The sequence below is a fragment of the Ailuropoda melanoleuca genome, chromosome 5, assembly GCF_002007445.2.
Source record: "Ailuropoda melanoleuca isolate Jingjing chromosome 5, ASM200744v2, whole genome shotgun sequence".
NCBI classification, from domain to species: domain Eukaryota; kingdom Metazoa; phylum Chordata; class Mammalia; order Carnivora; family Ursidae; genus Ailuropoda; species Ailuropoda melanoleuca.
The window spans coordinates 80235395-80262721 of NC_048222.1; the positions used below are offsets into that span (position 1 = coordinate 80235395).

The 27327-nt window shown below is 38.7% G+C and overlaps 1 protein-coding gene across 3 annotated transcripts in view; it reads right to left on the reverse strand.

Moving 5' to 3' along the window:
- KIF13B (kinesin family member 13B) overlaps positions 1–27327 on the reverse strand; it is a 179333-nt gene that overhangs the window by 15703 nt on the left and 136303 nt on the right. For all 3 annotated transcript variants that reach the window (XM_034661358.1, XM_034661357.1, XM_034661359.1), the window contains 2 exons: positions 20666–20777; positions 14242–14375 (listed from right to left, as the gene is read on the reverse strand). In XM_034661358.1, coding sequence (XP_034517249.1) covers positions 14242–14375; positions 20666–20777 — 246 coding nt within the window. The remainder of the gene's footprint in view (positions 1–14241; positions 14376–20665; positions 20778–27327) is intronic.

Genomic DNA, 27327 nt, shown 5'->3' on the forward strand with positions numbered 1-27327 from the left:
AAGAAGGTAACCAGGACTCTGATTCAATGTACAAATTCAGTTCAACAAAGACTTAGGTCTCACAGTGCACAAGGCATCGCAACAGGCGCTGGGAAGAACACAAGGATCATAGGGTCACAGGCTTTGCTCTCAGCAGACCGGCAAGGACATGTATGCAAATAACTGAAACATCAAGGAAAATGACAGATACTAGAATGAAAACTTCAAACGCAGAGAAGATTCAGAGGAGGAAGGGATGATAAATGAAACAGGCCTAGAATACCCTCCTGGGGGCGATCTCACTTTGAGACAGGGCTTGAAGACTGAGCGGCTTTTACCGGGGCAGAGGGACACTTCCAACATGAAGAATGACACGGCAAAGGCGCAGTGCTCTCTACTGCCATCTCTGCCCCCAGAAAAGCTACTCAATCTGACAGGAAGTCTTGGGGAAGAAAGAATGATCTAGAGTGACCTGCACCGGGGGGAGGGAAGCAGGTTAGGGCCGTGCGCAGGAGGCCTTGTGAGCTTATGATTGATTTTCACTCACAGTGGCGAGCTATCAAAAGTAAATGAATGAGTGGTGATAAGAGTGATGCTTGGAGAAGATTAACCCTTAAACGGAGGAGATATGAAACCTGGAGAAATCAACGAAGAAGTTGCTTCAATGGTTTGGTGGAGAGCTAATGAGAGCCTGAACTTGGATGGCAAGAAGAAAAGAAACTGAAAAGCTAGAGATATGAAGGAGACTACCAAACACTTGGACACAACTGGCTAAGGACACAGAGGCAAAGATGATGCCCAGGAAGAATGGATGACAGGGAGGAGGGTCACAGCGGCGTTAGCAGGACCCGAGTCCGTGTGCATGTGCCCCTGCACGTGGGCGCATGTGCAAGGGCACGGGGACCCAGCCTTGTGTGCTGGGCAACGGCCTGTGATGAATTCAGGAGCTTCATTAAGGAGACCAAAAATACCTACAAAGTGTACTGAAATCTTAAGTGTGCCATTTGTCCTTCACACCTAAGAGCTCAAATTTCCAAATGTGTATTGTTTGCATTTTAATGCTCTTTTACACATCCCCAGTGCAGGCAGTTGCCTCCTATTTCAGGAGCTCAAAACATTTCAGATCATAAGTTCATTAATCCTTACGACACATCTGGCAACTATTAATAAAAATGACTGCGAAGTCTTTGCAGCTATAAATATTAAGGAGAAGTCCCATGAGGCAAGCGAATATAAGTCTAATTATCTACATCTCACACTACAGACACCGAGGCTCGGAGACATTCACCTAATGGTTACATGCATCCCGGCTGCCCAGTGAGCCGGTGACAGAGACGGAAAAGGACCGACTTCCAAGCAGCAGCTGAACGTGCCATCGTGCTGTCTGCTGAGCATCACTGAGGCTTAGACGATGAGTGGGTTCCAAGCAAGAGAGCTGCTCAGAAGGATTTCAGGGAAAGATGAGGGTCACATCTCATATCACAGCCCATAATTTTTTAGCTCTGGTTTTCACATGCCACACGAATGAAGAAAACAGGGCAAATCAGCTCAGAATTCCAACCAGGCATCCGAGTCACTGGGAGACCCCTCTGCCTCAAAGCATAAAGTTTTAAGACCTTGGCAACACGGAAAGACCCTCACCTCTCTGTGATGCTGCACCCTCTCCTCACTTGTGATGCTAACCCCACTCTGAACTGACCGCACTGCTCTGCCGGGGCATTCCTCGAGCTCTTCCTTTTCCCTCGGGAATCAGGTTCCACCTGGGAGTGCCGACTCACGTGTGTCTCAGCTCGAGCTTGATCTACTCTTCCTGAAACTGCCTTCAGCGCGCCAACCCCAGACATACACACATTACAGCGCCCGTAACGTCACCCTAGTTAGCTCTCCAAAGGTGGGGATTATGGCTCATTCATCTCTGTATTCCCGTACAGAAAAGAATAACTTCATGTTTGCTGAATGAATACATACGTGAATGAACAAATTAATTACATAAGTCACATGACGAAGGCCAAACTGTACAGTTACAGAGAATTTGGAAAAGAACAGACATTCCGAAATTTGGGCACTGGGGTAGGTAAAGGGGAGAAGAAATATTTTAAAGCAAAAAATAATCACTTCGTTCCAAAACACTGAATCTTCTGATGCATTTTTTTTCTTGTTTGAAAGTGAACCTTTCCTAATAATCACCCCGTACCCTGAATTTGATAAATTCTCAAATGTCATCTTCCAGTTGTTCCTAAGCAAGTATGATCTTCCAGATCTTTTTTTTTTTTTAAGATTTTATTTTTTTAAGTAATCTCTACACCCAACGTGGGGCTCGAACTTACAACCCCGAGATCAAGGGTCACACATTCTAGCGACTGAGCCAGCCAGGCATCCCCTTTGTAAAAAAATTCCAAACAAGCATAAGAATATGAGATGTACGATTTACCTTTGGTATAAATAACCAGGAGACAGTCTTTGGTTTTTATGCTGCTGAAGTGAGAAAAATACAATAAACAAAACCAAGCAGGGGGAGTGCATATAAACAAAATACTTCCTAATCTTCGAATACATTCTGATAAAAATAATAAACAATGGACAAAAACAGACACGTACAATTACCTAAAGATCAAGACTCAGCAATAACTTAATCAATACAAACATATTTAAAGGTTATGTTAATCAGAGGCAGGGCGGTTAGGCTGCAAGAAGGGGCACTGCAAAGTCACAGGAGGAAAGCGGGAGGAAGCACCCAGCGCTGCTCCAGAGACACACACTTTGCTGCCTGCAGGATCTGGTTCCCACAGGGGGTCCCGCTCGCTCGTGGGGTAGGCTCGGGATTCACACTCTGGCTTTCCAGGGTGATCTGGCGAAGAGTGCGTTAGCCATGATGATGCCAGCACTTCTGTCCAAGTGGCAATTATATTTCTTATTTTAAATGAGTAAGTCAGCATTCTACCCGACCCATCAGTCGTTACTTCGTGTAAACCGGAGCACCTCGGGGGCTGCGCATCTGGAAGGCGGTAATCCAGCTCACGTGCGTTCGCTAAGCCATGCCACCCAGAGAGGATGACAGGTGGCCACCAGCTGGTCCCTGCCAGACATACTTTTACCCTACCTGCCACATGCCCCTTTCAGTCAGTGACATCAAACTATCAATGCAGGCATGTTAAGGTGACTTAATTTTTCTGCCCAATATTACAATGCCTCATGAGGTTTTTATATACCCTTGAATAGGTTCTTTCCGTTTTATCCTTTTCAAATCTACCCTCCAAATTGCAGTCACAAGAGCTTTCTTAAATACAAATTTGACCATGTCACCCTCCTGCTATAAAGCGCCAATGATTCCCCACTGCCCATTGATAATTTTTCTTAAAAGATTTTATTTATTTGAGAGAGAGAGAGAGGAGTCAAGCAGAGGGAGAGGCAGAGGAAGAGTGCAGTGTGATGGGAAGCAGACTTCCCGCCAACCATGGAGACCAACATTAGCCAGGTCGCAGGACCCCAAGATTATAAGCCAAGCGGAAGTCAGATGCTCAACTGACTGAGCCACCCAGGTACCCCCATAGATAATTTTTTTAGAAAGGAATGGGCAAGAAAGGACAATACAAATAGGTCCTACTCAGTGTATTTCCAGCCCCTCCTTCAAATACTTTGGATTCATTCATTCTACAAATATAATCACTTGCAGTATTTCTAACCAGATCCAGTGAAATCTCTTCATATCACAATTACGCATTCAACTTCGCTTTCTGAATACAAATCACAGTACGCCATTCACTAGGCTCTGAATCATTAGACGAGGTGCTTTATCTAGCTGAGTCTCATTTTTCCTCAATATCGGAGTCTAGTATCACCCTCCAACTCAGTGCTGTCCAACGTGGTGGCCCCAACCCCGCGCAGCTACTGAGCACTTGACGTGCAGCTAGTGTGACTGAGGAAGTGATCTTTTACTTTTACTTAATTTTAATGAATAATATGTAAATTTAAAAATTAATGTGCCTTTAAGTATGTTTGGAACACCTTGGGTACAGGGATCTATCTTTTCAACTTTATGACTCCAATGCAGATCAAGGATTTCCGACAAAAATTTAGCATCCAAATTGAGATGGGCTAGAAATGTAAACCACACACCTGATGTCAAGAACTTCACAGGAAAAAAAAGAGAAATATTTCAGTAATTTTTTTATTGATTACAGATTGAAATGACAACATTATGACTATACTAAGTGAACTGTACTACTAAAATTAATTTGACCTATTTCTTTTTATTTTTCAAATGTGCCTACCAGAAAATTTCAAATGTCGCGTGGGGCTCGCACACTTGTATTGGATAGCGCTGACCCAAGTCAGCACCGCTACTGAGCTAGTGCGTGTAAAATGCCACACAGTAAGCACCCCGCACATCTGTAAAACACCATGCTCTTCCTAATCACTGGAATGTCTGGTGTCTCCCAAGATACTTCTAGCTTGGTTTACTACAGAAGCCCAGTTTTAAACAATCAACAACTATATCTGATGTAAAATATAAATCAAAAGATTCTCCTTGTGTTTATTAGCCCCAAAGCTATGCAAGGATAGGATATTCATTCCATTTTCTTTCAAATAAAGTACCTTAGATATTATTAATTTACTCATTCACAAATAGGTATCAGGCACCTGCTATATTCCACAGATTGTACCCGGAACTGGGAACACAGTGTGAGCAAAACCACACATAGAGTTCCTATGCTCCTCAGAAACAGGCACTCGGGGTTTAATAGCTGATATTTCTATTTAATTATAAAAAACAACTGAAAGGTCCATTTCTTCTATCAACAAGTAAACTATTTTATCAGTGGGTAACGATGAGTAAGATCATCAAAACAGACTCATTTCACTACATTATTTATATATCTGTTAATTCAACTTGTTTGAGGTAGTACAAGTAGAACATTTCAAATACTAGTTTTCTGGAGCTGTAGAAAAGATATCGTTTCTTATTTTTATAGAATCTAGTTTACTTTTTAAACTTCCACATGACAATTGTTAACACTTACTTAAATATTTATGTGAAAAAAACAACTTATGGGGTGCCTGGGTGGCTCAGTTGGTTAAGCATCTGCCTTAGGCTCAGGTCATGATCCTGGCGTCCTGGGATAGAGCCCTGCATCGAGCTCCCCGCTTGGTGAGGAGTCTGCTTCTCTCTCTCCCTCTGCCCCTCCCCCCCATGCTCAGACTCTCTCTTGCCCTTGCTTGTTCTTTCTCAAGTAAATTAATAAAATCTTTTTTAAAAAACTTTTTTTATTTTTATGTTATTTTATTTTTAATATTTTATTTATTTATTTGAGAGAGGAGGGAGGGAGAAGCAGCCTCCCCATGGAGCAGGGAGCCTAACTTGGGGCTCGACCTCAGGACCTCGAGATCATCACCTAAGCCAAAGGCAGATGGTTAATGGACTGAGCCACCCAGGTGCCCCAGAAGACTTTTTTTTTTAAAGGAAGTAATTTCACTTCATTCAAAATAATGGTTATTAGTTTTTCAAGTGTCTATGGAGGACAAAGGATGTTTACTTAAAAGAATATTTGTTAATCTTAAAAATTTTAGGGGCACCTGAGCAACTTGATCCTTAGGGTCCTAAGATCGAGCCCCAAGTCAGGCTCCGTGCTGAGCATGAAGTCTGCTTGGGATTCTCTCTCTCCCTCTCCCTGCCCGCCCCCCACTTCTGCACTCTCTCTTAAAAAAAATTTTTTTTTAAAATAGGGTCTGGGGCAGCTGGGTGGCTAAGTCAGTTGGGCATCTGCCTTCGGCTCAGGTCATGATCCCAGGGTCCTAGGATGGAGCCCTGCACTGGGCTCCCTGCCCAGCAGGTAGCTTGCTTCTCCCTCTCCCTGCCACTCTACCTGCTTGTGCTCTCTCTCTCTCTCTAATAGATGGATAAAATCTTTAAAAATAAATAAATAAAATAAAATAGGGTCTAAATCTAGACTGTCACCTGTTTGGTACACCAGGTAAGCTAAGAAAGGTTTTTTATATTTTCAAATTACTAAAATAAAAGAATACTTTGTGACACGAAAAAATTATATGAAATTCAAATTTTGGGGGTTATAAGCAAAATTTTCTTAAAACATATCCAGACTCATTTATTATAAGTATTGTCTACGGCTAGTTTTGGCAGGCCTACAAAGCCTAAAATAATACTATATGGCTCTTAACAAAAAAAGTTGGCCAATCTCTGGTCTAGAGACTCATACAAAAGCGTACAATGACAATTTCTGAAAAATGACTGGCAGACTAAGGTCTCTTCAACTGCTGTACTGCCTCAGAAACTCTCACTTTCACTATTTTTCATATCAACTACCATACCTGATTGCGAAGACAACCTTGTCAACTCAGTATCTGTCAATACGGTATGTCTATACATTTCTGGAGCAGAGAGATGGCAAAACATTATGATTTTGGAAAACTAACAGTATTAAAAGTGTCTAACAATTCATTCCTAAAGCGACTGAATGGAAATCATTTGCCTTGAATTAAAAAAAAAAAAAAAAAAAAAAAGGCTGTACTCCGGAAAGCCTGTGCAGACTTGCCTTTGTTAACTCAGGAACAAGTGAATGTAGCATAACCTGTCCAAATATATTTATTATGTGTGCTACTTATTAAATTACAGGGGAAAAATGCTCATACACATCATTCTTTAAAGAACCCAAACAGTTAAGGAACACTGAAGGCTGGAAGACCAGATGTAAACCCTTTTTTCTTATTTTGGTTAGTTATGGTGACAAACCCTTGGTGATGATGACACAAGGGTAAGCATTTATATGGTTCATTTTATCAAGGGAGTCCAAGCCCAAGCAGCCCTATAACAGCATCTTTGCGCACAAGGGAAGAACTAGTAGTTGGTTTGTTTTTTCCCATTTTATACACGAAAGGATCACTGACACGAAAGATGGAATCGCTGACTACACAGGGGTCTTTTCAATCAGCATCCGAGATGTGCAGGGTGCTGCTTTCTCCCCTCAAGGCTTTGTCCATGCTCCACGGTGGAAGCAGGGTTGAAAATGGAGAAAAATATCCCTGGGGTTGACAAGACAGTCCCAAGCAAAGTGTGGGACACTGAGAAGGGACAGGCCATACAACAAAGATAGGCCAGAAATGTGACTGTGCTTTTGACGGTGGAAATTAAATCTGAGTATTAACTCTTTAATTCTCCAGATGAACCAAAGACACCATTTGGAGTCCCAAAGTTTGAAGTACATAAATAGCTTCATCTGAACACAAACTTCTAGATACATGAAAAAAGCTATAATGCCAAATTAATTCAATCTAACTAATTAGAGAGCAGGAAGTTCTTTCAATTATTTTATGTGCTGTCTGAGAAACACACTTGAATATGAGTACAGATTTCATTAATTGCAGTTCATTATTTTCCAGATTAGTTGCTAAACTTGCATCAGAAGGTCAAAGACAGCAATTTTGTCAGCTGCCACCTCTTTTAGTGCAATATCTTTGCATTTCTGGAACTCAGAAACTGATTACAAAAAAAACAAATCTCCATAAAAATGAGAAACATAAATCTTTAAGAATATGTTCAAACCAAAACACTTTGTAAAATATAAGAACCTTTGTTTTTAAATCTTCAGAATAAACTGCTAACTTCTACCTTACAAGGAAAGATCCATAGAGATCTTTTCAAATATTGAAACAGAATGCCAAAAAATAACAGCAGCTTGATCTGCAAACCTGCTGACTTCAAAGAACAAGTTAATAAACATTAATCTTTTCGTTAGAGTTTCACCATGGTTATGTTTGTATCTCTACGTGAGGGAGGGTATCGAACACTCTTGTTTGAAAATGTCAAGGACACACTGATTAAAAGTACTTTTTCGAGAATAATCCTTCCTTCATTACACAACTTCTGCCTCTCTTCCACCTAACCATGAAAACATAGCAATGACTGGTAGGAACAGGACCTATCCCATTCCTCAGTTTTGACCTGGACTATTTTTATATTCTCAAAATCTTATTTTTCTAAAACAGAAGTGAAAGAAATTCCACTGTGTTCTTTTTTTTTTTTTTTTTAAGAGAGCACCCGGCTATCTCTAAATCATCCTACTTACTCACAGCTGCTACCATTCTCTTTGTTAATTTCATCTCTGTCATTCTACGCGCTGTCCACCCCCTGCCATAGCGAGCCGCCCTTACACCGCCTTGGTGCTGCCATCCCTTGAATGCTTATACGGTCAGCTCTCTTAGTCATTGTTTGGTCAAGCTATAAATAACTCCTCTAATCCTTCCTCATAAATCATTTCTGATGTTATCCCCTGAAATAAATCCAATTGGTCAATGGATTTCCCATAGTAACATATCCAGAACCAAGTGCAGGAATCTAAGTGTGGTCTAATAACGCCAAGGGTGGCGTTCAGGTGAGTCCGTGGGGGTTTCTTCATTACTGTGACTATTTCAGAGGACTTTAAGCCTCCAAACTAAACTGGGACAGAAATATAAAAAAGGAAGAAGTTTTAATATCTCTCGGTGGGAAATGGAGAGAAATAGCTTTATAAATGATAAAAAGATTAAGTTGGGGGCGGAGTAGACAGAAAAGAATGTGCTACCATACATGGTCTCTTTGGTTACCACGTACTGTTTCAGTTGATCCTCAAACCTTTTGGGGTTTTTGTTTTTTTGTGCTGTTACACATTATATGTCTTCAGCAAGGTTACTATCTATTTATTATCTCTAAGTCTTACGTAATATTAATATCATATTTATTCTTTCCCATACTGTAGAATTGATCCAGATTCCTTTTAGGCATATGCACTGATTTCTATTTTTTCTGGGTTCTTTGATGTTATTCTATAACACACAGTTTTTTGGTCTGGTATTGATTATTTAATGACCATTTATACAGGCCACTGAAAATGAGTGCACTAACAAAGCACTAGCAGCAAATAAAACAGAGAATCAAAATAGAGAGCAAGCTTCCCAGTGCTTGTGTATTTTTTACGCTACTGGTTAAGTCAGACCATTAGATAACTCACACTGCGCTATGGCAAAGCCAGGCAGTGAACAGGGTAGTCTAGAAATGCTGGTCAGCATGTATGTGTTTTAGGCTTACAAGACTGGTGACACAAAGAAAGGTGACGGACAGGGTGTCCCTTTATTTCCATAATGTAGCTAACGAAGTCTCCCATGAGCTCTTTGGTAGGAAGAGGAAGAAATGTGGCTGGAGGTGGTGGTTGCTGTGCACGCAGAGCTGAAACGCTGATCTGTCACCCCAGGACATGAGGAGTGCTCTTAAGCTGCCTACAACAGGCTCCCCTCTAAGGCCCTCTCATGTGCACTATTTTGTTTGACTCAAGTGCAGACAGACTACGCCCTTAAAAAGTCTGCAGATAGGGGCGCCTGGGTGGCTCCGTCGTTAAGCGTCTGCCTTTGGCTCAGGGCCTGATCCCGGTGTTCTGGGATTGAGCCCGCATCGGGCTCCCTGCTCGGTGGGAAGCCTGCTTCTTCCTCTCCCACTACCCCTGCTTGTGTTTCTTCTCTCGCTGGCTGTCTGTCTCTCTGTCAAATAAATAAATAAAATCTTTAAAAAAAAAAAAAGTTTGCAGATAATAGCTAGAACACATGTATTTTTAGAAATAATTCCTCAAGAAATATTTTGACATTCTAGGAGCATTAAAAGAAAACAAAGATGAAAAATTTTAGAAATTAATCTAAAGTTCCTTATTTCATTATTTTTATAGACAACGTAACAATAAAAGAGAAGAACTGCATTGCCAAGAGTGCAAACAAACAAGCAAACAAAAAAGGGAATGCTAACTGACCAGAGGCACAACAAGCTAACACTGGCCTTTAGAAAAAAGTACAATCATATGCTACTTCGGTAGAAGTACGTTATTTAGAAGAGGAAGATGATGAAAATTTTTGGGGGCTCTCCACTTGAAGCAAGACCTGGACAAGACAACTAAAGAATGATGAAGCACTTATTATCTGAGATACAATGGGCTAATCTGTAGTGTTAAGTTTGGAGAAAAACCTCCGCTCCCCCTCCCTCTAACTCCTGGGTAATAGCAGAGGAGACCTGAGGCAAAGACTAGCTGGAAATAAACTGATCTTTTTCCTGGAGGACTTGCAGGTTCCACAGCAGGTGTAGGACAGATCAACAAAAAAAAGTAAGACCCTCAAATTTAGGTATCAAATCTGATTTCCAAGAGAATGGGATGGCATTATAGTAAAGACTACTATTTAAAAAAATTGTGGGTACTAAAAAAAAATCTAACAAATACATTATTCTTATTGCTATTATTTTGAAATCTCATTGGCACACACTACTATTTAAAAAAAATTGGGGGTACTAAAAAAAAATCTAACAAATACTTTATTCTTATTGCTATTATTTTGAAATCTCATTGGCATTACAGCACTCCATTTCCAAGGATGAAACACCATTCAGATGGCAACTTAAAGCGTATTTAAAGTGGCCCTAGTAAAGGAACCTCTATTTGACAATGTCATTTAAAATTATCATTTACTGCTCTTAGAGCTTTACCAGAGATTGTCAATAAAAATGAGATGAACATAAGCATCTTTGATCAACTAAATCCTAATGATAAGCTTAAGTTTTCCCCCCATTTGGAATAGTTCTTTAGTGAAACTTGCATCAATCTAGGAAAGAAAGTTCATAATTACATCTTGATATCGCAAGCCCCTACTCAGATCTGATTCTCTCACCTGTAAACAGTAAACCTAGTTCTTTATACCACCGGATGACACTGATACAAACTACCTAATATTATAATCCAACTATATGTCAATGGTCAACCAATACACATTTCGTATCAACTATGCCCCTCCCTTCAAGGATTATATTGTAGAGAAGAGCTAATCAAGAAACATATAAACATAACAACATTCAATTAAAAAGTTAAATATGGGAATAGTGTACTGATGTGGTGGAAGCTGTTGTTTTAGTGTAACTGGTTGAGGCCACTCTAAATGCAAACTTACTTCCTTAGACTGACCTATCTTGACCATTCTAAATAGCAGACCACTCTACTAGAGACCTAGTAGCCATGCGAAGACTTTCGGAAAGAGTATCGAAGTAGAAGGAAAGGCAAATGCAAAAAATTCTGAGACCAAAATGAACTTCATGTGTTCATGAGATAAGAAAGAAAGAGGGACGCCCGGGTGGCTCAGTCAGTGGAGCGTTTGCCTTTGGCTCAGGTCATGATCCCAAGGTCCTGGGATCAAGTCCCACACTGGGCTCCCTGCATAGCAGGGAGCCTGCTTCTCCCTCTCCCTCCCCCCTCCCTGTCCCCTGCTTGTGTGCTCGTGCGCTCTCTCTCTCAAATAAATAAGGAAGGAAGGAAGGAAAAGAAAAAACAGGTCAACATGGCTTAGCATGGTGAACAAAGAGGATATAAAAGGCACAAAGATTAAAGGTCAGGGGACCAGCTCATATAGGACACTATAAGGCACAGTAAGGAATTTAGATTTTAGTCAGTAAGAAGCAGTGAAAGATTTCAAGCCATGAAATAAAGTAAGACTTCGGAAGGTCACTTTGGCTACTTCGTGAATAAGAGACTTTATGAGGCAAAAAGTGTCAGACGGACCTGTATGTAGGCTGCTGCAGTCATCTGGGCAAGAGACCAGGGTGGCACAAATGACTGATGAGAAATGGAGATGGCCGGGAGTCACCGGATTGGAAGTGGTACCTATGAAATTTTACTGGTGGACTCTCTGAAGTATGAGCAACTGGGTGGATATTTGTGCTACACACTGAGATGGGCATGTATTTCTTTTAAGATTTTATTTATTGATTTGAGAGAGAGAGAGAGAGAGAGAGAGAGAGCAACAGAGACAGCACAAGCAGGGGGAGGGGCAGAGAGAGAGGCAGAAGCAGATTTCCCACTGAGCAGGGAGCCCGATGTGGGACCGGATCCCAGGACTCTGAGATCATGATCTAAGCTGAAGGCAGATGCCTAACCGGTTGACTGAGCCACCCAGGCACCCGATGGGCATGTATTTTTAAGTATTTTGTGTGTTGGGGGTAAATAGACTTGTGACCTGAAACCAACAGTAATATTCTGCACTGGTAAAATGTGAATGTCTAATTGATTTACAAGTAGAAAAGCTTAATGGGCATTTAGTTCCATGAGGCCAGAGCTCAGGGCTAAAGTCTGGGCTGGAGATGGAAATATGAACACTGTCAATGCAGAAATAGTTGAAGCTATGGAACTGAATGAAATGACCCATGGAGAGAGGGCCCAGGATGGAGCGCCGGGGCACCTAAATGTTAGCAGCCTGATGGAACAAACGGTCCCAGGAAAGGCAACTGAGAAAGACTGATAGGTCAGCAGGACAGAAACCAGGCAAATGTCGCCACGCTGAAGCCTAGAGATGAAAGTGTTTCACCTATGATGTCAAGTCAGAAGACACTGGAATGGTGTAGGCAAGATGCAGCTCCCTGGTGACCTTCAGAGAAGGCCCTTCAGTGGAGTGGGAGTTCACAAACCAATTGGACCATTTAGCTCCACCACTGGGTGTCTTCATTAAGACCAGTTTTGTATTTATGTTTTCATTTATTTGTGAAATATGAAATATCTGGGGCCATTTTCTCCAATATCTTTGCTCATATATGCTCAAAAAAAGTAAACTGAATGGACAAATATTACACAAGAGATCTTCAAAATACCTCAAGATCGCCTTTCTTAAACTGGACATTACAAAATGCAGTTATCTGACATCACTACATTTCTTTCTAACATGATTGCTCCTCTCATATCCACAAGAACCAATCATTTACTGGCAAAACAGTAAAATCAATTTATTGTAGCAGGTGATCTGACTTGCTATATCAAAAACTCAAAGTAGTTCTAAAAACTAACTCTAACTATGGTAATCTGTTCAATAACTTCTATTGCCATGGCAATTTCCTCTAACTTCTAGAACTCTGTCTTCACCAAACAGCGACTGAAAAAGGGTGGTTACCCAACTTTAAGTTTTGATAAAATCACTTTGGGTGCTTATAAATACAGGTTATAATGGCACCCCCAGATGGGGTCTGGGTTATGAGGTCAGGCTGTTATTGCTGTTTTTAAAGTTACCTTCCTAAAAAGCTACCATGGAAATTCTGACAGAGAGTCCCTGCATCATACATTACAATGCAATAATGTATAAGTTTAGGACAGAATAACATACGCAACAGCAAATCCTTGGAAAAATCATTTTTGCCTAAACCCCAACAAGCTATTACACTTGCTATTCCTTTTAGCTCTCGTGGTCATAGATTCTTCGGTAACTGTCAAGCACCCCTTATGAGCTTAGTTAAAATTAGTTCAAACATCCAAAATCTTGATGTTTATTTTTTTCATACAATACGTGTACATGTCTGCTTAAGTACATGTTTACAGAATGCTAGATTTAAAATATTATATATCTGTACAGCAGCCTTACAAAACTACCACCACCACCCTTGAATATACATTCATAAGCTCAGAAAAGTCTTCTAAATAGTTAAGGTCTCAGACAAGGACTCACCTGCATTTCTGCAACTTGAATGTTTTAAGTGAATGTGGATAAGCTGATGTCAAAAGACCTATTTCAACAACTGAACTTGCACTGTATGTGTTTTTTAAGGAGTATAAATAAATCCTCATTTATCATTTTCTGCTGAATTCACACCTATATAAGGCTGGAAATTACATTTCCAACAGGCTTCCCATTCACCATTGCATAAGAGCAGTTTCCTGATTATGTGGAAAACCCTTCAAGATTTTCTCTAAAACTTATTTGAAGGCTGGGTAGAGAGTTTCAAGAAAAGGGGGAAATAAGACAAGTGATTGCTTTTAATATTTTAAATGAAGGAATAGGTAAACCACAGCAGAGGAAAAGAGGTGTAGAAGGAAGGACAGAGATAATATAAAATTGTTTGAAATACAAAATGAAATCAAGAATTAAAAATAGAATTACATTTTCTGTTTGGCAATACACAAACAACACTAAGTGCTCTTCATAAATTTTACTATTGTTGCTCTAAGTAATATTACCATAAATCACATTAGCAGTGTATTTGGCATTTTTTTAAAAGCAAAAAGGACTGAGACTGTCAATAAGTTTCAACAGCTCTGGTACCTCTGAAGAGAGCGGAGAAGAAATGATCACAAGCTTTTACTAGTCCTAAAAGCCCAGTTCTAAGGCCCCCATCCCTGTCCCTCTCCCTCCAGCATCAGTGCAACACAGAGCATCATTCTGCCAGGAATTAGAAAATGCTCACTGTTGCTTTCCTGATGCTTTTACCTGATGCGCAAGGGGAGAAGGCTGTTTGCCCCTTTTCTCATCGCGGACAGGGAAGAGAGACTTCAAGAGCTTTGGCATCTGTGGCACAAAGGATTTTACTGGATTCAAGTAGGAGGCCGCTAGGCTACCAAGTCCTGTCAACGATATTGAAAGGAAAAGAGATCAAAGGTAAAAAACAATGTAGACATTTTCTCTCCTATAAATTTGCCAAATTTATTCATTCATTAGTGAATCTAGTAATACACATTCTTAAAAAGTGTCCTTAAAAATATTAGGAAAACATAGTATCGTAGCTACTCTCAAACATAATGTTATTTCCTTTTTCCAATTAAATAACAGCAATTAGGGTATTTCTAAAACATTCTAATATCCAATGTCCTATTAGTATCCAAAGGGTAATCCAACCTTGTCGCTAACTGGTCACATACTAACTTCTGCCCTAGAATAAGATGGGGTTTTTCATTTTAAAATCACATAGCTAATGACACAAATGTATAGCTAACTAGACTTTAAACTCTTTGAAGTCAGGGACTGTGTCTTCTACAACTTTAGTTTTTCATATCTACTTACTGAATAAAGATGAATGGACCTTTTAGAAAGCAGGTGGTGTTTGGGTTGTTTTCACAAGAAAGGAATTGATGCTCTGAACCAACCTGCTCTTAATTACCAAAGGCTGGGATCAGGCATGCAGTCAATGCCTAGGATATGAGATTTCTTTCCTCTTAGCGAATAAAACTAAATTTCTAGGAAAATGTAATCTAACTCATAAATGATAAAACACTGCATCCACATAACACTTTAAAAAGAACAAGCAAGCCAACCTGAGGAATTTGTGTGTGATACAATCTGAACAGAAACATACAACCACCCACATACCTCTACCCCACATTGACCCCTAAAATGACTCCAAGTTCATTGGTAATACAGTTGGTACATGGACCCATACCATTCCAAGATTTGCACATTTTACATAAAGTAGTATAATATTAACTCTAAGTAGACTGTGAAAAGGTAAGGGTATTTTATAATCATGAGAGCAATCACTAAAAATATAAAATAGCTATAAATGCCAAGAGATATGTTAAAACTGAGTTCAAAAAAGTCGATTAAATTATAAGAAGGCAAAAACAGGAAAGAGAAAAACAAAACAAAGAAAACAAACAGAAAATAAGTTTGAGATGAATAAAAGCCAGAAGAATATAATTATCTAAATGCAAAAAAAAAAGGACAATCTAGAGCTCTACAGACAATAAATTAACATTCTACAATTAAATAAAGATCTAGCCAACAATGTATCAAAGGCTGCATATATCACAAAGAGAGACAATCAGACATGATGTGTCTCCTGAGGTAAATACACAACACTACCCTTTCATTTATTCTAACTCCCCCCTCCTCAAACTAGCCTGAATCTGTTCAACACCATAGAGCTAAACACCAGTTCACAGGAAATACGGTAGACAAAGAACCATCTTTTAAAACCCTCATGGGGATGTAACCAGCAAAAGTAAGAACATACAGAGTCTATTGTACGAAGACAGTCTCTTCAACACACACAATGCGTGGGGGAAGAAGAGAAGAACATATACATTAAACTTTAACTCAAGACACAGATCAACTCATCCCAATACATGAACCTTACACTTGGATTTTCATTCAAAATAACTAAAAAATATTTTTGCTCCAACTGGAGAACACTGACTAGATGTTTGATGATATCTAGGACTTACTTTTAAATGTTCTTAAGAGTGAAATGTTGTTGGGGTATTGCTTTAGAGATACATGTACAAACATTGACAGATGAAAGGATATCTGGGATTTGCTTCAAATTAATTATGAGAGGGTGCAGAGAAGTGGCAGGAGTAGAGATATATCAGACTGGTGATGAACTGATCATTCTGAAGAGAGGGGGTTACTTAAGGGCACATGTCACTCATTCTACTCTTATATGTTTGATATACACCATAAATACCATAGTAAAAGGATTCTTCAAACTGAGAGCAAAATAAAAACTTAAAATATAAAAGAAAGAGTCTGTCTCTGACAAACAACTGTTAAATTCACTGATGATGGATATAATTCACAAAAAAGAAACTAAACTCAGAACAAAGTGTGATGGAAGAAGCAATGATGAGCAAAGCAAAGTGGGAAATATTTAAGTCAGGTAAGCATTAATTACAATTTTTAAATTATTATTATTATTATTACTGTTATTGTTATTTTAAGTAGGCTCCATGCCCAGTGTGGAGCTCAACACGGGACCTGAACTCACAACCCTGAGATCAAGCCCTGAGCTAAGATCAAGAGTCAGATGCTTAACTGAATGAGCCACCCAGGTGCCCCTATTACAATTTTTTTTTAGGTTTTATTTATTTATTTGATAGAGAAAGAGAGAGGAAGAGTGAGAGGGAGAGAGAATCTGAAGCAGACTTCACGCTAAGCAGAGAGCCCTACGCAGGCTCCATCCCATGACCACAAGATCATGACCTGAGCCAAAACCAAGATTCAGATGCTTAACTGACTGAGCCACCCAGCCATCCCACAAATTTTTTTTAAAACAACAAATCTGGGGCACCTGGGTGGCTTAGTTAGTTAAGCCTCCAACTCATGATCTTGGCTTAAGTCCTGATCTCAGGGTCGTGAGATGTAGCCCCATGTTGAGCTCCATGCCCAGCTTAAGACTCTCTCCCCCTCCACCCCTTCCCCCCCACTGGCATGCACACATGTGCGCTCTCTCTCAAAACAAAAACAAAAACAAAAACCTCACAGAACTTTAAAATAAGGTGGTACTCTATGACCCAGTAATTTCACTCCTAGGTATTAACTCATGAGAAATCTTCACAAAATGACTTGTACAAGAACAAACTTTATTCACAGTAGACAAAAACTAGAAACAAACCAAATGTCCACAAACAAAAGAACTAATTAAAAATTATGATAAATTCAACTGTAAAAGTGAAGTTTTTCTCAACAATAAAAGATAAATTATTGAAGGATGCGGGGGTATGGAGATGTAAACAGAAATGATGAATAAAAGAAGCCAAAGAAGAAAGAGTATATACTGTATGATTCCATTTGTATGAAATTGTAGAGCAGACAAAACTAATCTGAAAGGATAGAAATCAGAACATTGGCTGATTGCAGAGAGTTACTGGAGTCATGTAATCTTGTATATCTTGACTGGGGTATAAGTTACACGGGTAAATGCAATGGTCAAAACTCACTGAATATGACCCATAGTCAAGAAAAAAGCAGTCAAGAGAAACAGACCATGAGATGGCCCACATGCTGGATTTAGAAGGTTAAGACTTTAAAGCAGCTTTTATACACAGGTCCAAGGAAGTAAAGAAGAATCTGATCTTAACAAATGTACAGGTAGAGAATATCAGCAGAGAAATTAAAACTTTAGAACTGAAAACAATAATAACAAATAAAATATTCTCTGGATGAGCTGAACAGAAGGTTGGCAATGGCAGGAGAAATTTATGCAACCAGAAGAAACAAGAATAAGATAAAATGATGAAAAATGAAAATTAAAAAAATTAGAGCTTCTGTGACCTGTAGGATAATATTAAGCAATCTAACATGTGTGATTTGATTCTCAGAAGAGGAGAAAGAGAGAAATGGTCAGGGGGAATAATTTAATGAAATAATAGCTGAACATTTCCTAAATTTGTTGAAAACTTCAATTTACAGATCCAAGAACACTGATGAAAAGCAAGCAAGATAAGGTCAAAGAAAACTATACCTAAGTATATATCATAGTCCAACAAAAATAGAGACAACTATGAAAGCAAACAAACCAACAGAGTAAACAGAGACATATTACATGTAGGGAAAAGAGACACAAATGATTACTGATTCTCAGCAGAAAAGAATCTAAAAGATAACGTAAGATCTTTGAAGTGCTGGTAGTGGAAAAATCCTTCCAAAAAAGTGAAATAAAGATAATCCCCAAAGGGGAGAGCATTCTTTTCCAGGACAACTGCACATAAGAAATACTACAGGATACTCTTTAGGCTAAAGAGAAATGATATCAGATAAATATAAGACTTCAGGAAGGACTGGCTAGTGCCAGAAATAATAAATATGAAGAAAAATATAAAAGATCATCTATAGTCTCTTAATTTCCTTAAAAGACAGTGGCTGTTTTAAAGCAAAGAGAGTAACATTGTAAAATGGGTTCATAATGTCTGGAAAAGATAGAAAAACAATAATATAAAACAAGGGGGGTTTGGGAACAGGCAAATGGAATTATGTCCTTACAAGGTTCTAATATTTGTGCAGTGGGAAGTGATAGATTATTAATTCAAAGTACACTATAAGTTAAGAATCCATAGCACAGTCCTTGAGCAAAGACTTTAATAAATAAACAAATACAGAAATGCCAAAAAGTCAGAAATGGAAATAAAATTAAATACTAAAAAATATTTTTCAATTAACCCAAAAGAAAGCAAAAAAGAAGTTACAGTGGGGGGAAAAATAGAAAGGCCAAAGAGAAACCAACAGCATGAGGCAAACATAACGATAATAATATTAGACATAAAAAAATATTAGATGTAAACATGCCAACTAAAAGAGAGAAATTGTCAGGCTAGATATAAAGAAAAAAGTTAGACCTAACTATATGGTGTCTACAAGACAATCACTTTTAATTTAAAGAACAAATACAGGCCAAAATTTAAAAGACTGAGAACAAGATACACCATTCACACAATAAGCAAGAGAGAGTTGATGTGGCTATATTAATATCAGGTAAGACAGATTTCAAAGTAAGAGAATTGCAGAGATACAAAGGGACAGTCATAATGATAGAAATATCACTTTATCGGGAAAAAATAACAATCCTAAATATGTATATACCTAACAGTTCCTAAAAGAAGGATGAAAAAACAGATATGATAAAGGGAAGAATAGGTAATTTTCATCATCAGATTTGGAGATTTAATGTCCTCTGTCTCAGTGATTGATAGAACAAATAGAAAAAAAAAATCAGAACAGAATATTTAATGAACAGATTTGAACAAGGTTATCAACCACCTTGACCTAAATGATATATACAGAACACTATGCCCTCAAACAGAATAGTTTCTTTTCAAGCATGCATAGAATGCTTACCAAGATAGAACACAGTCTCAAAAACATTCCAAAAGACTGAAATATTAAAGAGTCTTTCAGATCGTGATGAAATTAAATAACCAATCAATTAATAAAAAGAAGTTCCCTCCCCTGAACATATGAAAATGAGTTAACATGACACTCCAATAACCCATGGATCAAAGAATAAATCAGAGGGAAATTAGAAAATATTTTGAATAGAATGAAAATGAAAGCATCACATTCCAAAATTTGTGAAATGCAGAAAGAAACAGAAGTCAATGAAACAGAAAATAAACAATAAAGAAAGTAAGACCAGATTTGGTTCTGGGAGAAGACTGAGAAAATGAAAACATATCTGAAAAGTAGTCAAGAAAACCAGAAAGAAAACAAAAATTATCAAAACTAAAAAGAGGAGGTGCCTGGGTGGATCAGTCGGCTAAGCGTCTGCCTTCAGCTCAGGTCATGTGGGATCGAGCCCCTTGTCAGGCTCCCTGTGTCTGCTTCTCCTTCTTCCTCCTCTCTCCCTGGCTTGTGTTCTCTCTCTCTCTCTCTTTCAAATAAATAAAATCTTTAAAAATTTTTTTCTTAAAAATATTTAAAAAATTAAAAAATAAAAAGAAGGAACATCACAACAGATTCTACAAACATTAAAAAGGCAATAGGGAACATCATAACATTTATTGAAATAAACGTTAAAATTTAGATGAAACAGAAAATTCCCTGAAAAACATAACTTATGAAAACTGACTCATAAGGAAACATAAAATGTTAAATAACCCTGTATTAAAGAAATTAGTCATAACTTAAAAGTTTCCCAAAGAGAAAATTCCAGGCCCAGATAGTGTCACTGGCGAATCCTGTTGAAAATTTAAGGAAGAAGCAATACTGAATATATGAAATCTTCCAGAAAAAAAGATGATAAGGAAATATTTCCCAAATCATTTCATGAGACCAACATAATCATGATACCAAAACCTAACAAATGCATTATTATGACAAGAGAATAATTATTATTATGAAAAGAGAAGTAGATATTCATCATAGAACATATACACAAAAGTCCTTTATGAAGTATTAGCAAATAGAATCAAGCACATATAAAGGATAACGCATCACGATCAGGTGGTATTTCTCAGAGAGAGGCAATATAAATTCAACATTCAAAAATCAATGTAACTCAACATGTTAAGACAAAAGAGGGAAAAAAATCAGATGACATTAACTAGTAGGTCAGTGGTTACGTGGTGGGAAATCCTGATTTAAACTATTTTTGAAAAATGCTCAAATTTCAAGACAGTGATTTACATATGAAAACAGAACTTACCTGGGTCAGGAGAATGGTTATTTGGGGGACAGTCAGGGAGGGATGGGGCAACTGGAGCTATTCCTCTGGAACCTGCAGTTTGCGATACATCCTGCTGACTCTCCCACCGGCCCTGTTAAGGACAAAGGCAGCAGTTTTTAATCAAATGAATCAGTTAACAGAAAAACCTACAGATATTTAAGAAAAACCTGTCATATATTACTAAAGCTTTATTCCCTTTACAAGACATGACAGATTTGACTGTTTAAGTACCTTTCTTCTTATACTTTTCATCTTCCTAGTGTTGATGTCCCAAATACTAATAATACCTCACATTTGGATATTCCCTCCAGTTCACAATTTACAGTCTCCTCAGCTCTGTCCTAACATTCTTTTCTATACATCATGTTGCTTCCCACAAAATACGGTTATATGAAGACCTTCCTTTAGAAATCCTTCCTTACGTTCTGCCTCATAGCTGTTTCTGCTCTTCTGCCTCAAGATACTCTCGCTTCAGACTCTCAACTGAAACTGAGGAACAACCCTAACACTGTGGGCTGTCTCTTCTCCCTTCTCCACCGTGTATCTTTCTATCCATTCAAACACCATCCATGAAAGTAAAAATTCTAGAACAGTATATTACCAAGGCTCTTATTTTCCACAGATATGAAAGAGAAGCTCCAGTTAAGCGCAAATCAAGTAATCACAAGTTCCCCATAACGGAGGTCTCTGTATTAACAAGCTTTATTGTACTCCCAACTTTGTAAATTCCCGCTTAAGAAATTTCACTGCATTACACAAGAACAATGCCAGTTGGGTGATGGCTTAATTAACCAATTCAGAATGGGTGGTGAGCCACAAAAATGGTGATATCATCAAAGCACTCTTAACACCAGTCCCATCTGGTAAAGGAATAAACCCCAACCAAACGTGACAAGTACAAAACCCACTAATGGAGATGAGATGCAAATCTTCTGAAAGCTTTTGAGTTCCCCTTCGATCCTTTGATAATCACTCTGACTTCTTTTTCATCAGAGTTAAATAACAGTATTTTATATTAGTTTAAGCTGGTATTCCACAGAGAAGTGACCCTAAAGATGTTTGAGTTTTCCTTAGTAATCGCCTGCAAAGCAAGTTCTTCACTGCTCCTGAAGATGGATAGAGGTGGAATGCCTCTACGATTTCAGATATGTATTGGAAATTTACCTGCTTTTAGCAGCAACCTAAGAACTGATCATAAAATCAATAAACCTTAAGTGATCTGGATCCTGTTTACCTCCGAGAACGCCACTTTTCCCTAGGAACGCTCTCAGCACTTGATATTAAAAAAAAAAAAATGGTATGATGTCTTAGCATTAGGAAGCCAGGAAACAAAACAGACATGAAGAGATGATTAGGGAAACCGTGAACTCTGAAATACTTCACTGTAGAAGCATTTGTGTTCCTATGAATCACACACTGATTTACATACTTTAATGTTTCGTTAATGTCTTTTGCATTTAAATTTAATTGTCTGGGAAGCTGCAGCTTTGTGTTCCCTGGGACATCACAATCAGGGAGCTGAACACTAAGGTCAGTACTCTTTGGAGCTTCTCAGAGGAAGAAAAGCCTCCTGCTTTGTTTACAGTGTTAAGCTCATGCAAGGTTGTTTTGAAGACAACTTACTTACCTTGAGAATACATTTATTTTTGTATTTTCGATTTTTCTTTCTTGTTTGGCAGCTGACGCCAGTGGCGCTCTGTTCCTTAGGGAAACTAAGTAGCTGATCTGGAGTCAGCACCACAGCCATTCGGTGTATATGGTCCGGTGACAAATAATGTAGGTGTCATCTCTTCCCCAAGGCACACTCGGGGCTCCACTAGCTTCCCAGGTAATACTTCCCAGCTGGCACTCCCACACACAATGTTACTAACAAACCAGAATGGAAGCAATAACTTTTACTGTCTCATAGATTCAAATCGCTCAAGCGAGAACATTTGAAAGGCCGCACACAGTATACACGTGCCGCCTTAGCCCGACCACTAGCCCTGGCAGATGATGAAAAATGGAAACACATTTCACTCCATCCACACTACCTTAGCCGTCATCTTAACCTTGAGGAATTTCTCATGCTAACTGTCCCATGTCTCGCCAACCAAAGACAGGGACACAGAGTGTCTCAAATTGATCTGGGAAAGAACAGACTCTGCTTCAGAGGGAAAAACAAATTTGGGTGATAAACTGGTACAACGCTCCCTCCTCTTCCATCTGACACCCACAGATCTCTGGGGAAACATTTCACTGAAATCATTCACTTATTCTTTTTCTCCTGTAGTGCCTGTCCATTCTCTTGCCAGAAATGAAACCTATGGTTCAGTGTCTAACTACACACACTGCCCCTCGGGGACAAGGCAATTAGTGTCCAATAAATTTTACATCCTTGGCTGTTCCAGAGTTATTTTCCCTTTATTGAAATGTTGGAGGGGAAAAAAAAGAAAGCAGCCCAGTTAAGGGTACTTTAGAGGGAGATGAACTCCGGACAATGAATAAAAAGGACATGGCCAAACACTGGACCTTTCTGCTCTCTTATGAGCTCAGTTCTCAAAGTGAAAAGAGTATGCTATAAATACATATATGCGTGGAATCTGAAAAGACAGATCTGTGATTTGTTTCTAACATTCTGCATGTCTACCAAACTTCAGAATCAGCCAAGATGAGGAGACACAAGAGAGGAAACTCTGGCTTTGTTTTAGAGCCTTTAACTAGCTCCATACTTATTAGGGGTTATTTGTGCTAGCAGGCTGAATTCCAAGAAATAAAACCCTATTTGAGATAGCAATTATTTGTAGCTGGCATCATACGTAAAGACAAAATGGAACAGGGAAAAGTGGGGAGGCTCTCAGCTGACTTGAGAACATGCTTTGGTCTTCCTTGGGCACCTACAGCTCTCCTGTTACTGGTCTTCCCAGACACAAATTCTTTGGGTTTTCCAAATTAAAAAAAAAAAAAATGAAAGTTAAAACAACAACAACAACAACAACAACAAAAAAAACCAGGTCTGCTTTTGACCAGGAAAGTGACAAAGAGGTAAAGAAAGAGAAGTGCCGGCAACACTCCAGGTCCAAGGGTGGCTTCTAATGCAACCAAAGAAGAAGTGACTCATATCTGGCTTCAGCCTTTACCTGTGCCACACTAAATAACTGCAGTTTTCAGGAAGGTGATGCAGCCAAAACACACAAAAATCAGATATTCACTTAAGCTTTTGGATACTTTTAACTGCATCAAAAACCCCAATCAGAAGATCATAAACACAATATCTTACTAACTTATTAAAAAGCATAATTTCCTCTAAAATGGCTTTAGAAATAACAATATTTTTAAGTTGACAGTGTTCTTTGCATTGCAAAAGGTCTGAATGCACAGCCGATTTTTAGATGGATAAGCAAACAATCTGCTGAAATTAGTTCTGTTGCTAAATCCATCTTGGTAGACTGGTCATAAAAAGCTTGCTAATGTGGTCCATATATACAATGGAATATTACTCAGCTATCAGAAAGAACGAGTTCTCAACATTTGCTGCAACATATGGCACTAGAGGAGATAATGCTAAGTGAAATAAGTCAAGCAGAGAAAGACAATTATCATATGATTTCTCTCATCTATGGAACATAAGAACTAGGAAGGTCGGTAGGGGAAGGAAGGGATAAAGAAAGGGGGGTAATCAGAAGGGGGAGTGAAGCATGGGAGACTATGGACTCTGAGAAACAAACTGAGGGCTTCAGAGGGGAGGGGGGTGGGGGAATGGGATAGGCTGGTGATGGGTAGTAAGGAGGGCACATATTGCATGGTGCACTGGGTGTTATATGCAACTAATGAATCATCAAACCTTGCATCAGAAACCAGGGATGTACTGTATGGTGACTAACATAATGTAATAAAAAAACATTAAAAAAAAAGGGAAGAAAAAAAAAGCTTGCTAAGTTTTCATTATATCTATTAAAAACTTGCCTTATAATAATGATGAAATATCCACTAACAATAAACAGCAACATCACTGCAATTATATATGTGTGTGTGTGTGTGTGTGTGTGTGTGTGTGTGTGTGTATTCTTTTTTTCATTACTCAGGGCTCATCAAGATAAGTACACTCTTAATCCTCTTAATCTATTTCACCCATGTCCCAACCACCTCCCCTCTGGCAACCACCAGCTTGTTCTCTGTATTTAAGAGTCTGGGTTTTTTTTTGTCTCTTTTTCTTTGTTTCTTAAATTCCACGTATGAGTAAAATCATATGGTATCTGCCTTTCTCTGACTTAGTTCACTTAGCTTTATAACCTCTAGGTCTATCCATGTTGTTGCAATGGCAAGATTTCATTATTTTTTATAGCTGAGTAATATTCCATCATATGTACACGACTGTGTGTATGTGTGTGTTATGCACACACCCCACCTCTTCTTTATCCATTCATCTATTGATGCCACTTGGGTTGCTTCCATATCTGGCTATTGTAAATAATGCAATAAACCTAGGGGTGCATATATATTTTTGAATTAATGTTTTTGTTTTCTTTGGGCAAATACCTAGTAGTGGAATTATTGGATCATTTGGTAATTCTGTTTTTAAGTTTCTGAGGAACCTCCATATTGTTTTCCACAGTGGCCACACCAACTTCCATTCCCACAACACTGCATGAGGGTTCCCTTTTCTTCACATCCTCAACAACACTTGCTATTTCTTATCGTTTTGATTCTAGCCATTCTGACAGGTATGAAGTGCTATCTCACTGTGGTTTTGATTTGCATTCCCCTGATGATGAGTGATGTTGAGCATCTTTTCATGTGTCTATCTTCTTTGGGAAAATGTCCATTCAGGTTCTCTCCCTGTTTTTAATCAGATTTTTTTTTATTTTTTGGTGTTGAGTTGTATAAGTTCTTTATATATTTTGGGTATTCACACCTTACTGGATATTTGATTTGCAAATATCTTCTCCCACTTGGGGGCACCTGGGTAGTTCAGTTGGTTAAGCATCCAACTCTTGGTTTCAGCTCAGGTCATGATCTCAGGGTCATGAGATCGAGCCCATTCTCGGACTCTGTGCTCAGTGTGGAGTCTGCTTAAGATTCTCTCTCTCCTTTCCCTCTGGCCCTTCCCTTACGTTCTCTATCTTGGCATTCTCTATCTCTAAAATAAATAAATAAAATCTTAAAAAGAATATCTTCACCTGTTTGGTAGGCTTTTTGTTTTTTTTGATGGTTTGCTTCACTGTGCAAACACTTTTTATTTTGGTGTAGTCCCAACAACTTATTAGGGATATATTTTTAATTGAAAAGACTATCAAGAATGACCTTTTTAAATACTGATTCGAAGGGATACATGTACCCCAATGTTTATAGCAGCATTATCAACAATAGCCAAATTATGGAAAGAGCCCAAATGTCCATTGACTGATGAATGGATAAAGAAGATAAGCACGTGCGCCCACACACACACAGAGGAATATTACTCGGCCATCAAAAAGAATGAAATCTTGCCAGGTGCAACAACACAGATGGAGCTAGGGAGTATTATGCTAAGTGAAATAAATCAGAGGAAGACAAGTACCATATGATTTCACTCATATGTGGAATTTAAGAGACAAAACAGATGAACACGGGGAAAAAAAGAGAGAGAGGCAAACCATAAAACAACTATAACTATAGAAAACAAACTGAGGGTTGCTAGAGGGGAGGTGGCAGGGGGATGGGCTAAAAGGGTGATGGGGATGGAGGAGGGCACTGGTTGTGATGAGCACTGGGTGTTGTATGTAAGTGATGAATTACTGTATGGCACACCTGAAACTACTATTACATTGTATGTTAACTAATTTAAATAAAAACTTGAGGGGAAAAAAAAGAATGATTTCTTTTAGGCCCTAAGGTGAATTTAAAAGTTGGGAGTAGTTCATCAAATTCAATTTATCTTTTTAAGATTAATTGGTCCATCAATTCAATCTTGGTGGAGCTCAGTAAAGCAATTCCAATTCTAATATGTAGTGAGCATCAGTAATAACGGTGTGTAAAATGTGGCTGGGCAAATTCCAAATGTCATAAGCCAAACGAGGAGACTGTTTTCAGTAGTTCACCACCTCCTCAAAAGCCCTAATCCTATCAAACTCTCCATCCCTGCCTCCCTCCCACAGCTTTTAGTGTCCCTTTGTCCTAAATGACTAATCTTTGCCATGATAGCAATTGAAAATTAGGAGAGAAAGGGAGACGTGAACCTCTTCTGTGGCCTCTCCTGGCTTCTGAACATTGTTTCAACGAACCTGAATGTTCCCATCTTACACAGGGGAAGACAGCACATCAAATTCTGTGGCCTATAATTCTGCTCTGCTTTCATAACCAAGGCCAGAGGGATACACACATACATTAATGGACACAGAACCTAGAAATAGACCCACACAAGTTTGCAAGGTAGATGTAACTAATACTCGATTATTTTCAAACACATTTTTCTAGCATTTTAAGCATCATCAACTCCAGGTTAAAATTATATTTCTGACTCTCTTATGCATTAAATATTTCAGGCAAAGAAACCAAGATGGTGCTGCTGAGAAAAGCTCTGTGATGTCAAAGGAATGCCCAAAGCACTTCTGCCATTTTACTCTTCTTTCCCTGTCCCAAGCTTGAGAAAAGGACATCTTACAAGTTCCCAAATATTTATT